General features: G+C 38.8%; 1 protein-coding gene across 1 annotated transcript in view; it reads left to right on the forward strand.

Annotated features, from left to right (window-relative positions):
- The first annotated feature begins 869 nt into the window (after positions 1 to 869).
- LOC116308319 (anthrax toxin receptor 2) overlaps positions 870 to 13126 on the forward strand; it is a 32696-nt gene continuing 20439 nt past the window's right edge. Inside the window, exons 1-14 of the mRNA XM_089036163.1 lie at positions 870 to 1181; positions 2616 to 2693; positions 3989 to 4060; positions 5047 to 5128; positions 5685 to 5709; positions 6461 to 6534; positions 7153 to 7221; positions 7608 to 7691; positions 7888 to 7948; positions 8895 to 8993; positions 9546 to 9615; positions 10381 to 10519; positions 11178 to 11285; positions 12099 to 12170. Coding sequence (XP_088892289.1) covers positions 1054 to 1181; positions 2616 to 2693; positions 3989 to 4060; positions 5047 to 5128; positions 5685 to 5709; positions 6461 to 6534; positions 7153 to 7221; positions 7608 to 7691; positions 7888 to 7948; positions 8895 to 8993; positions 9546 to 9615; positions 10381 to 10519; positions 11178 to 11285; positions 12099 to 12170 — 1161 coding nt within the window. The 5' untranslated portion in view covers positions 870 to 1053. The remainder of the gene's footprint in view (positions 1182 to 2615; positions 2694 to 3988; positions 4061 to 5046; positions 5129 to 5684; positions 5710 to 6460; positions 6535 to 7152; positions 7222 to 7607; positions 7692 to 7887; positions 7949 to 8894; positions 8994 to 9545; positions 9616 to 10380; positions 10520 to 11177; positions 11286 to 12098; positions 12171 to 13126) is intronic.

Consider the following 13126-nt stretch of genomic DNA (forward strand, 5'->3'; position numbering starts at 1 on the left):
TGGTGCCCTACACTTTTTATCCCTTCTTTGTCATACAGTCTCATTCAGTCTCATGAAAACAAAAATCAAAAATATTGGTCTTGAAAATTTGCGTGTTTCCATTTTTTTCAATATACGTGGCAACAAAAGAGCAGCTAATATTGATAATGTCAGATTGATTATAAGTGTTCGATCATTAAATGACAGAAGCCAACTCAGATGTGTACTCAGTGTTCGGGTCGTATAATGGGGTGATTGATTTGTTATTTGAATAATTTCTTTCACACAAACTTAAAAATTGAGGGCCACAAGTTTATTAGTGTAGTACACTATTTAGTGCCACCCTCATTAAATAAAGTTATTCTTCTTATTATTATTATTATTATAAAAATGCAGTATAATGTTTATTTTCCATTCGTTTTGTGTTTTGTCAAAATGGTACTCTACGATGTCGCACAGACTCATTCGTCAGGGTGACGATTTTCTTGGTCCATTTTCTCTTGCTTTTACTATTTGCCGGTTCGAGTACGGTTCGAGTACATTATGATTAATACAATGCAAGCAGATAGGGTTCCTGCATTTTTTAATCAACCTTTGGGGTCTTTGATAATATACGTTTGAAATCTGACGCCCCTCTTAGGTCTCACTGTACCCCACCACACCCATCATTAACAATTGGAATGACAAAAACCAGAGTAGATAATCTTTTTATAAAAAGCTACGTTTACTCTAAACTTGTCATTTGTATTGAAACTCTTCGTTTTTTTGCTTCAAAAGGTAACTCGTTTTTGGTGATTTTTATTTGACTCCCAGCTTCGCTTCACAGTTACTATAACGGAAGTACGTCACACGTTACCTTTCATCGCCCAAGCACGTGACACAACATAGAGACTGCCAAGGTTTTGTCCATATTTGAGGAGCGTTAGACACAGCATCTAAGAAGCTTGTTAAACTGAATGACGCCGTAGAACAAAGCTTAAATTCTTCGTATAATCAATGGTACATCTCTAGGACCAGCTTTGATAACTCCGATCTCTTTGGGATCTCGAAATCAAAGCCCTACAGACTATCAATATGGCGTACTGCAGTTTGGCATTTGTCTGGATTGTTTTTGTGGTACCTTGGCTGACTTGTTCTTTGACTTCTGGCGAAAAGGAGCCCAAATGTCTTGGGGAATTTAATATTATCTTTATTCTAGACAAGTAAGTCTTCAATCAAGAATGAATTGATAGTGTATTAAGTATTATAGAGAATAATATTTAGGGAGTTTTAGCAATCAGTATATCAAACTCACTGAAACGTAAGATTAAATTTGCAAAGTTTTGACGATCATTCCCCCTCTCAATACTTCTCTTGTTATCTTTCTCTTATAATCTGTTTGTATTTTGAAGTATTTTTGACACTTAGAAATCGAACTGTATAGATATAATTCCATATAAGTACACGTATAACAATATTATGAACATCTCACGAGCAAGTACGAAGCAGCTCCCTTGTAAATATTATGCTCCTTATGCTTTGAGTGTCTGGAAGATTGTCAAAGCGGAAGTGCACGTGTTTATCACGAAAATGAATAAGGAAGGGCTGTACTTCCGACAGGAATCTTGTACGCTATGTTATAGTTATCGTTTCCATAATTTTTTTGGCAAGTGTATAGAAAATTAAAGTGTAGTAATGGTACTCATATGTGACATAGTGTTCCCCTAGATGGCCAGATGTTCCCTATCAACATTATCAAATAGGTAATATTGATGTGCCACAAAAAGGTTGAAGTATTACACCTGGTTCTTGCACTTAGCTCATATTCATATAACAATATGCGGGCATAGTAATCTGAGCAAGGTTATGAATCTGACCATATGGCACTAGGGCAGACTTGTACTTAACATTTAATTTATTCTTTCTATTCGCAATGAAATGCACGAGGAAATGCATGGGAAGCATGGGTTACCTGCACAGCAGTGAGAGGGCTCACCTATCACCAATCAATACTGGCTGAGAAAGTGTTGAAATCCTGTGAAAAACCTGTGAAAACACCTGGTTTTTGTGACTACGACCTATATGATATACATGTATACTTTCTCCCAACTAGCCACCAATTAAACCTGTATATATGCAGCTCAAAAGTGCAATAACTAGTATTATAAAATAACTGTTATGAATGTCACGTTCTGATTGGTTTGGACCACGTGCTTTATGAGAGCACATTGCACACATGTGCGCTTTCTGTTGCATTGTTCCTATCTATTATTGTAATTTGTATTTTATAAAAGAAAAAAAAAACTTGCTGTGCTGTGTGCAGTCATAAAGCACTTGGGGATTGGCCGAACACTCAAGAAGTGTCCAGAAGCACTCCACTATGCATAGTGCTTCTCCTAACACTTCTCTCGTGTTCTGCCAACCCCTGCGTGCTTTATGACAGTACACAGCACGCGCACGCATTTTCTATTTCTTCAAGAGTTTGTTTCCGTCTTTTCCTTGACTTAAGGGTCTTACTTTGAAGTATTGTATTCCATTCCTATGACTGTCAAAGTCATTATATAGTAAAGGCACAACTGCAAATATGTGCCAAACATTTTCTGACTCATATAATGTTCAATATTTATGTCATTATGTTTTTCTTATTATTATTTTAGATCCTCCAGTGTCCCAACATATAATTTCCAAAAGCAAACTGTAAACTTTGTTGAGAACATTACCAATAGTTTTATAAGGTAAGATTCATGCAGTTAAATTATACGAAGTTGATGCAGTTTACTACAGCAAATTCAGGTTTAGCATTTAATTAATGAAGTGCTGGTTGTTGCCGATGGTTTAGGTTGCACATTATGCAGAATGCCTTCTAGGTGGCTGGGAACATGTTACATGTTTCAGTGTGGAGCAGGAACATGTACATTTTAAGCTGATAGAAGCATTTGGCACTCAGCATGACAACCTATTGTAGCTACATACAAATTAAACTATCACATCAATCGTGGCAAGAGGCACTGTTAAAGGCTCAACCTGAATCTGTTGTGAATAGGGGTTTTCTTATTGATCATGTGCATTTGAATATATTTTATTACATGCAATAATGCTAAATGATACACCTGCAACAAACAGACCTTTCATTGCACAAATTCCCTTGAGTGACCACATAAAGCAATGGTCAATAAGATTCCAAGTCTAGGTTTTACTTGATGTGTTTATACATTTACTGTACTATTTTATCAAGGCCATTCTAGCTCACTGGGAGCTATTGTTTCATGGTCACTCAAGGGAATTTGTGAAATGTTTGTTTGGCTGATCATGAAGAGTAGCCTTGAAGGTACTATGGAAATCACTAGAGTGGTAAAACATCCGTTGGAATGCACGTCTCGTGGCGGTAGATTTATGTACCACGTGATGAGATTTTTGTGTACCACGGGATCATGTTTGAGAGCATGCCATTGTAGTAGCATTCGATAGAAAAATGAGCTTCAAAGCGGATGATTAAGCAGAAACGTTAAAGATAAGTTCACCAATGCAAACTTGAACTATTGCCACGATTATCTGGACTACATGCACCAAGTTTGATCCATTCAAACTGAATATTTTCGACGAAACCAATATTTCTTTTCATGACTGCAACAAGCGCTACGGCTACTCACTCCAGACAGTTTTATCCTCACATGGTACACAAAAATCTCATCACGTGGTACATAAATCTACCGCCGTGAGACATGCATTCCAACAGATGTTTTACCACTCTAGTCCACACTAGTGTTTACTAGCCATCATCTACATCATCTGCGTTTTACCACTCTAGTGATTTCCATAGTACTGTAGATGGGATGAGGTGTGTGTGTTGTTCTGGGTGGGCGGACATTGGAAAGCATACCACACATGTATATTACCCATGCATGAAATTGTGTGCATCTAAAACACCAATTACCTTAAGGAATCAGGAGGCAGGGTATAGTCGAATGATATACTGTATGTACAATTACGTGTGTATAATAACCAAGATTTATTAATATTCTTTCTACAGTCCTGGAATCTCATTTATTACATTTTCTGGTCCTGGTGAAGCTAAAGTTGAAATGGACTTAACAAGAGACAGGTAAACCTTATTTGTTGTGGTACAATGTCTTTTCGGGAAGCATGGGCTGCATCATCAATGCGACCCGTGCTCGAGTCCTGCCGGGTTCAGTGTCATATATGAGTAGAGTTGTTTGTTGGTTCTCTCCTGTGCTTCAAGGGTTTTCCCGGTTCTCCGGTGTTCCTCCTTCCGCAGAAATCAACTTCTTAATTCCAATTTGATCATGGAATGAGGGCCACAGGTTTGTTAGCCACTGGCTATTAAGTGTTACCCTCATGAAAAAAGGTCGTTTTTTTTTTCTTTCCATTTACAGTCTACAGCATGACCTGTTTGATTTGCATTGTATCCATACTCCTGTGTTTTCTTATGTACAACCGTTATGTAAGAAAAGCCAATGGTACTCTTGGCAATGACACATGCCCAGGGGGTGTACTCGGGTGGGTAACATGACGGGGAGGTGCGACGTATTTTTTGGGGTTGACAGTTTTCGTTCCTGGTATTTTTTGGGGTCAAGAGACCAGCCACATATTTTTTAAGGTCTCGAAATGAAACCCGTATTTTTTTGGGTCGTCACATCTCCAAGTTCGATTTTTGTATCAGAAAGTTATTTGTTTCATTTTTTTCAGCAAGGCGTGAGTGAGTTGCGTGAACTGAATTCAATAAATCAGTTTTTAAGTATTTAAGTCTTGTATTTTTTTGGGTCAGAAAATTGGATGCCATGTATTTTTTTGGATGTAAAATTTTAGGTTTGAGTATTTTTTTGGGGTTGTAATATGAAGCTCAGTTGGACCCCCCCCCCCCCCCCCATCATGTTACCTGACCAAGTACACCCCCTGGGGACAAATGGTCTGCAATAGGAAAACATTGCACCAAGACAAATAAGGATTATTCATGAACACAAGATATATAGGAATTAGTGTTTGAGTTACCTGCCTTCTAACATATAATATTTATAAAGAAATCTGTGCATGAGTAGATCTGTACTTTTTCCCTACTGTATACTATAGAAACAAAATAAAGAAGGGACTTGAGGACCTCCGCAAGGTACAACCTAAAGGAACCACGTACTTGGCTGGTGGAATAGCAAAGGTAATGATAAAATAAAACATTGAGTAATCTTTATTTGGAGGCTGAAAGCACCTAAGCGATTTATATATATTGCCATGGGTTCTTAGCCGGGGGGGAATACTCCCATATATGGACTATACGGGGATGATCCGCTGAACAGGGTATGGTTTTTCGAGCTTCTTATCATGGGTATGCAATTTCACTCAAATTCCAAGTTCTCCCTGAGTTTCCTGTCATATTCAAGGTTTCTACTTTCATAATGATCGAAACTGGTTATTATGATTGCCAAAAAATCAATACGCAAGCTGGCATGATAATTTAAACAGGAACTCAGGGTCTACAAATTAGAGGTTTTTTTGTCATAAACAGGGTACCCCTTTCAGAATCCCAGCAGAACACCCCTACCCAAATCCTGGCGGAGTACCCCCACGGGGTTCTTAGACCTGAAATCAAACTACATTGTAAATTTTTTTGGTTTATGCATTTGTTATCTGGTTTGGTTTGATAATGTAAATAATATCATGTTAAAGTTAAGTTTATTTGAATTTAATTTCTGCACCTTTTCTTGGATAAACAGGCAAATGATCAAATAATCAGATTAGGTAAGTGTATTCCATGAAATACCTAAATACCTTCCATGAATTAAGGGAATAAAAGGGAAATTTTATTTTAGATGATCATTGATATAGTGTTATTTAGCAAGGGGTGGGGGGTGACTAGTCATCCCACTCACCCCCTCCCCCACTGGATCTGCCCTTGAGAGGAGGAGGTAAACTTGAATTTAAAGACCCATTGCCACTTACCGTGATGCACCGTGGTCACAGATGAATTTCGTGGTCCATGAAATTCAAAGATTCATATATTGGATAATAACTTCATATTAAATCCTTTTCCGACATAGCACTGAGGCACAAAAATGATTCTTTTACATTCTTTTACGGCTTTAGGGACTATCTAAGAGTTTATTCAAAAGGTTGGAATTGTTTTTTCAGTGATGACACGATTCAAAATGTAAACAAATTGTGATGCATCTCGGTAAGTGGCAATGGGTCTTTAATGGGGGCCTGAAAGAAAATCTAAAACAGTGTGTTTTAGAGCTTCATCATTTACAGCCATTTTATTTTGGGTGTAATGTTTTCCCATGTCAGAACATGTGTCATTCCCTAGAGCATTGTTTTGTTTAATGGTTGTGCATGAGAAAACACATGAATTTATATGAATGCAACACAAACAAAGCATTTTTTATTCTCAAGAGAATGATACATACAGCTGTAGTCTGAAATGGAAAAACAGCATGCAAGCTGAAAAAGACAGTGTAGTTAACTGTTTCTCTTAATTATTTCCTGTTGACAGGTCATCAGACTGCTAGTGTTGTACTTATTGTTACAGATGGCCGGGTTTATGATATTCAGGAATCAGTTCAGCAGGTAAATAATCCTGAAGATATTTTACGTTATCTTGACTTAAATCAATGATATTACTGGTAAATTATAAATATCAAACAACACCTCAATAGACCTCCTCGGCTGTGACGTAATGTTGTCCCATTTCAGACCACATGTCATTCCCTAGAGTATCATTTCTTTGTTTAAGGTTTGCGCTCGGTTGCACATGAGAAGACACATGAATATGGATACGACTCAAACCAAGAATATTATTCTCAAGGGAATGACTGGCGCTCGAGCGCTCCAGAGCCGAGGAGGTCTATTCTTGGGGTGCATGTTACATCATAGCCTCCATATCGGTTGGTGATAACCAAGCATTCCTCATTAGCTTTTCTTGTTAGATCAACCAACATGGCGGCTGTTTGATTTTTGAGCCATTTGATTTTGAGTCATGTGTTTGCACTACAAGAATAACAATCATCTTGCATTGACTCCAAGTCTATAAGGGGTTAATAAAGATGATTGAAAATTTAGAAACCCGGGCACATTCTGTTTGCAGTTATATAGCAAATGAGCCAGAATTGATTCTGTTGCCTTAATTAAGCAACAGATGGTTTACATCTAAAGTTTGGACCCGTCAATAACATATTTTATTTTCAGGGAGACAAAGCAAGATCGTTAGGTGCATCCTTGATAACAGTTGGTGTTGGAGCGTACGTACTGGAACAGGTAAGGGATTTGTGGAGAGATCGGCTTAATGAAGAAAAAAGAGAAGGAAGGAAGGAAGGAAGGAAGGAAGGAAGGAAGGAAGGAAGGAAGGAAGGAAGGAAGGAAGGAAGGAAGGAAGGAAGGAAGGAAGGAAGGAAGGAAGGATGGATGGATGGATGGATGGATGGATGGATGGATGGAAGGAAGGAAGAAAGGAAGGAAGGAAGGAAGGAAAGAAGGAAGAAAGGAAGGAAGAAAGGAAGACAGACAGACAGACAGACAGAAAGAAATAAGTCATCCACACAGACTTCAAGCAGTTTAAATAGGACAGTGGCCAAGATCATGGTGCAATAATAGCAAGATCTAGACTAATATAACTGATATATCTGATATATCACCTTTTTCAGCTTAAAGAAATTGCCAACAAAACATCCGAGCAATTTGTCTTTGTTGGAGACAAGTTTGATTCTTTAAGAGGCCTAATCAAGACGGTGAGTACATTTGAGTATATTTGTTAAAAATCTTTGTAACGATCACTTGGTGGAAATCACGTGGGTAGCGAGACGATTCTGCTCGTCCAATAGGAATACTGGGACACAGTCACTACACGACACGGTGCATGGATTATTTGATTTAACATTGTTTATCTGCTCTCTCATCGTATTCTAATCATTGAATGATTTGCAGATTATTGAAAAGGCGTGTATTGAAATAGTTTCAGCCGACCCTTCTGAAGTCTGCATCGGTGGTACGTATTCAAAGTAGTAAATAGCCCCCTTCCGAGGTATGCTTCGCTTGTCACACACAAAGGTTTCAATGCGAGGCTTCGTGGATAATGCCCAGCGATTCGTGACAGGAGAATTTAATTTAGCACGTAGCCTCGTACTGGAACCTTTGTGCGTGACAAGCGATGGATATCTCGGAAGTGGGTTATTCATAGAATCACATCAGAAACTGCATGTAAGAATAAAATATTTCAAAATTTTAGTGCAAAGATGATATCCCTATAAAGATGTATTGACACTGAAAACAAAAGAACCTTGTCTGGAAATCTGAACCAAAATGCTTCTTAAACTTTTAGTTTTTGTTTTTTACATTCACTTTGCCAAGCTCTCAACCTACAGTCAACTCTCGTTTTGTGGACACCCCGATATTATGGACACCTTGTTATTGCGGACAGGAGAAAAATCCCCGACAAAAATACTGACAAAGATATGATCGTAAATAATTCTCCCTATTGCGGACGCTCGCTATTACGGACACCATGTGATGGTCCCGAGGGTGTCCGCTGCAGCGAGAGTTTAGCGTACACGGTCATCTTAGCCTGCGCGTAGCGGCGCTCTAGGGGATTGGGGAGGGTGAAGGGGGAAGGAGAGAGAGAGAGAGGAAGCTCCCTCCTCCTCCCTCCCTCCCCCCACCTCCCCCTTTCCCCTCCCCCTCCCCATCCCCTACAGCAATGCTACGTTCATCTTCAGGGTAGAGAATAAGAAATACGCAAGAAAACGTGAGCAAACAGTAGAGCGATCAAATGTGCTAATGATGGTGCGTGGGGATTACTTCTTTTGAAAATGATTTTGACAATTATATTGTATTTAGTACCGGCACAGTTACAACACGCCAATTAGCACATAATAGTAATATTAATAATAATTAGTTCATTAATTATTAGTTTACTTTATCTTGTTACTTCACAGTCAATTACACGATAACGTTGTCTGGGAGAGGATTTACTAAGACAAATAACTTAGACAATGTCATCTGTAGCTACAGGTTCAACGACACGTACCGCCAAGGTAGGATTCATTCTTAATCACCCATTATTATAGATTACGTCACTCATACAGACGCCCAGTGCATTATGGGATATTAGGGACATTTAACATTAGGTTCACCGTAAACCGCTGGGAATCAGGCCCAGAAACACGTCCGCAAACACGTAGAAACACTTAGCATTTATGAAATTCAATATGGCTGCTCTTCCAGCAACAACTTCGTTATGACGTCTTGCTAAGTGTAGCAAGGGTAACTACCCTTAGTTACCGTTGCTATGTCCCACGAGCTCAACAAATTACCTAGAATATCTCAGCATTTGAAACTCTGTTCGTGGAAAATTGATTTTAAGTTGTTTCAATAGTTTTTTTATTGTCCTGCGAAAAGAATAGAAAGTTGCTTCGTAATCCTCGTAGTACTCCTTAAAACAGATACTGTGTAGTTGTTTGTGGGACGAGGTTTTAATTCCACAGGTAAAACTGATGCAACAGTGATTGAATCATAATTGTCCGAGTTGGAACCATGAATTGCTTGCAGGTGTTATAACACGCCTTTTTTTGATCATTATTTTACAGTTCAGAAACCCACGATAGTCGAACCAAACCGGTTGGTGTGTCCAGGATTCATAGTAAATGACACTGATAGGTAAATACACCTTATTCATTTGGGCGTAATGTTTTTTCTATTTCAGAACACGTGTCATTCACTTGAGAATAGCTGGTTAGTGTGCGACCTTCGATCCCTTGTGACCTCGTACGCTTGTTTTGACTTATCTCTATCCTTGGTTTTAAATTTGCTTAAAAATTTGCTTAAGGGTCGACCTTAAAGTGCCTATGACACCTAACTCAAAATTTTCGGCATTGATTCTAAATGAAGTGAATAGTTAAATGGTAAGATATTTAAATATGGTTTATCAGTGATACATCTTGGAGATATCAAGGTTTATACTTCCAATATGTTAATGATGTGAAGATGTGAAATGAAAAGATGTTTTTGCTTAGAACCTTTCTATAAACCCTGAGTAAGACAATGTTGTTTTATACAGGATGTTTTAATGCCCTAGGAAAGTTTTGCATATTTAATAATTCCTCCTTTGACTATTTTTCCCGAAATACGCTGTTAAATATCGGCCTTTGCCTTAAGCTAACAGACCTTTTGTTTGAGTGACCTCGAAACAATGGCTCCAAATTGAGGATGAACTTAATAAAATAAAGTAAATATATGAACACATCAAATCTAACCTCGACATGTAGCCATTGTTTTGTGGTCACTCTAGTAAATTCGGGGAAGGTCTTGATTCCTGTAAATCAATGGAAAATCGCAGACGGAAAATCGCAGGCGGGGGAGGTCAAAAATACGACTAAGATTATCAAGAGCATGGAGAGCAAAGCTAATGCTTTTTTTTTACAGAACGATCACTTTACAAGTGTCTGTGAATAAAGGGCTGACATTTGTGTCCAGCAATGTCACCTTGAAATCCTTGTCTTGTACAACACCAATACCTACTTCAATATCAACTTCAAATACAACTGCTGTTGTTGTTAATCGGGTAAGCCATACGTCATGCAACATTCAACAAACTCTTGGGGTGCATGTTACGTCATAGCCGTCATGTTGCTTGACTATACAAAGCATTCCTTATTAAGCTTCTATTGTTAGATCAACCAACATGGCGGCTGTTTCATTGTTATTCATATCTCAAGGGACTTTTCGGTCATGTGCATGGCTGCACTTCAAGAATAGGCTATATCAAGCAGCTTCCGGGTGCGTCCCTTGTTTCTTGCCTCTCTTTGCTAGACCTCCTCGGCTTAGGCATGTTTTCCCATTTCAGACCACTTGTCATTCCCTAGAGTATCATTTCTTTGTTTAACGGTTGCGCTTGGTTGCACATGATTAGACACATGAATATGAATATAACTCAAAGCAAGAATCTCATTCTCAAGGGAATGACACGTGGTCTGAATGTGAAAACATTACGCCTGAGCCACGAAGGTCTATAGCTATAGTTAACACAAGTAACATAACACTGAAGTGGCTTCCATATTCAAGCACTGTGATACGATGTTTGTCGTCGTTTCCATGTGTTTTGATTGGTTCAAAGAGGAAGCCATTTCACAGCCTTCATACCTCACGTGTTCCTGCATGCGTAGCGCCTAGTATGACACCATGTCTAAGTTTTTGTTCAAGCTAATTTTTTGTTTTTCCAGGGACCGCGTAGCAAAAGTAATGTTGGCTTGGCTGTATTCCTTGTGCTGTTATTCCTTTTTCTCATCTTGTTTCTTCTCTGGTGGTTCGCACCTCTTATCTGTAAACCGGTAAGAACCGCTTGACACTTGGAACACAAACATAAGCGTAACTGAGATTAATTTATCGCATATCACTACCGCAAGAACAGCAGTGGCGCGGTTCAACGGGGTCGAACTGAAAGCATGCGAAGGCACTTCTTGCAGCCGCTATACAATCCATGTATAACCCAGGAGCACAGCTCTAACCAGTTTGAATTAGTTAATAGGGTTGGTTCGAGGCGAGGGGAAAAAGACGTAACAATATATGTAGAATATATGTAGACTCGCTTTACTCGTGACTTGAACCAGATCTACTGAAGAGATATTATAGACACATTGAATACATCCCTCCTTGATAGCATTACTTGTTATTTGTTTTAGGTCCCCTAGGACTAGGGTTTTGGCTTTAGTTTATAGGTGTTTCCTGGGGAAAGAAAACAAAAGACTTGCTTTTATCCCAACCAGGGCAACCTAATTTAAAGGCGTGATTACACGGAGCGACATTTTTCTCCAACTTGTCTCGCAACGACGTTGCGACACAAGTTGCATGGAGCATTGCAGCGTGTTACCGTGTTACCAGCGTGTTACCTACCTACCAATTTGAAAAAAGTTGCGAGACAAGTCGTAGCAATTGTTGCAAAAAGTAGAATTCGTTTCTACTTTTGTCAACGATTGCGTCTCCGTTGCAACTTGCAAACACTTTTGCAGCTTGTGTCGCAACAATGTTGCGAGACAACTGAAGTTGCAGAGAAAATTGCACGTGTCTTCATGATATCTGTTCTATTCTTTCCTGAATATGTTTGGTGATTTTAAATGCGTGTTAATAAAATCGTTTGATTTTAGAAACCAAAGCCAGCCAAGTACAAACCGGCACCACCGGCACCACCACGACCACCACCTCCACAAGCCAAAAAAGTAAGCTTGAAACAAAACGTTTTACTTTGCAGAACGTCTGAAGATTGCGCTCGCATGCATTTAGGACTGGATGGCTTGACGGGCCGCAAAGGCAGTACCACTGATTCTTAAACGTGTTAAAACTGTAAAAAAACTTTGCTCAATACGAGTAGTAAGTTCTTGAATCGGAGCATCTTGATCATCTACAACAACAACATCGTTATTACTGTTATCACTGTCACTGACGTCAACACCACCACCATCATCAAAATTACAGAATAATGTTCTTGCTCATCGTTATTATTACCTTCATCATTATTACTAAGCATCATCATCTCCTTCATCTAAATCATTTGCCTCCTCTATTTGTTATAATCCTTACAAGACATTGTTCATCGTCAGCATAATCACAATCATGAGCTTGACAAAGTATTATTTTTCTAAATATTCTATCATCAGCATTTTATTGCACGATTCATCATCATCATCATGATGATGATCATCATCATAGCATTTGTATATACTATACGAGCAGCAGGTAGGGGGACTCGCGATCGATGCCAAAGATATACGGGTTTAACTCGCGGATTTACGAAGACGGGTACAGCAGATTTATCGCAAACGGAGGTAAAAAATATCTTATAAATATACGATGCACGAATGTAAGAAGTTCGCCAATGACTTTTGCATAATTTGTCTAAGACCTAAAGTTATCATACCTAAGCCAGAACCCTTTTGGTGTTGTGGTAAAAAAATGCAAATAGAAGACGACACGTCAGCGCAGTGTTACGAATGTGGTAAGAATATTCGTAATGCCGTACCAAATGCTACCAGAGAGCAATATTACGCCAATGGAGGTCGTAAGAAAACGCCATATAAGAGAATAAAATACTTCAGGGACTGGATGAGTCATATCCAAGGTTTACATCCGATATATTTAAGCGACGAAGTAAAGAAGAAAATCATAGACCATTTAG

This window comes from Actinia tenebrosa, unplaced genomic scaffold (assembly GCF_029948245.1).
Source record: "Actinia tenebrosa isolate PJP-AT-01 unplaced genomic scaffold, QUT_ActTen_1.0 PGA_scaffold0__85_contigs__length_37466705, whole genome shotgun sequence".
In the NCBI taxonomy this organism is placed as follows: domain Eukaryota; kingdom Metazoa; phylum Cnidaria; class Anthozoa; order Actiniaria; family Actiniidae; genus Actinia; species Actinia tenebrosa.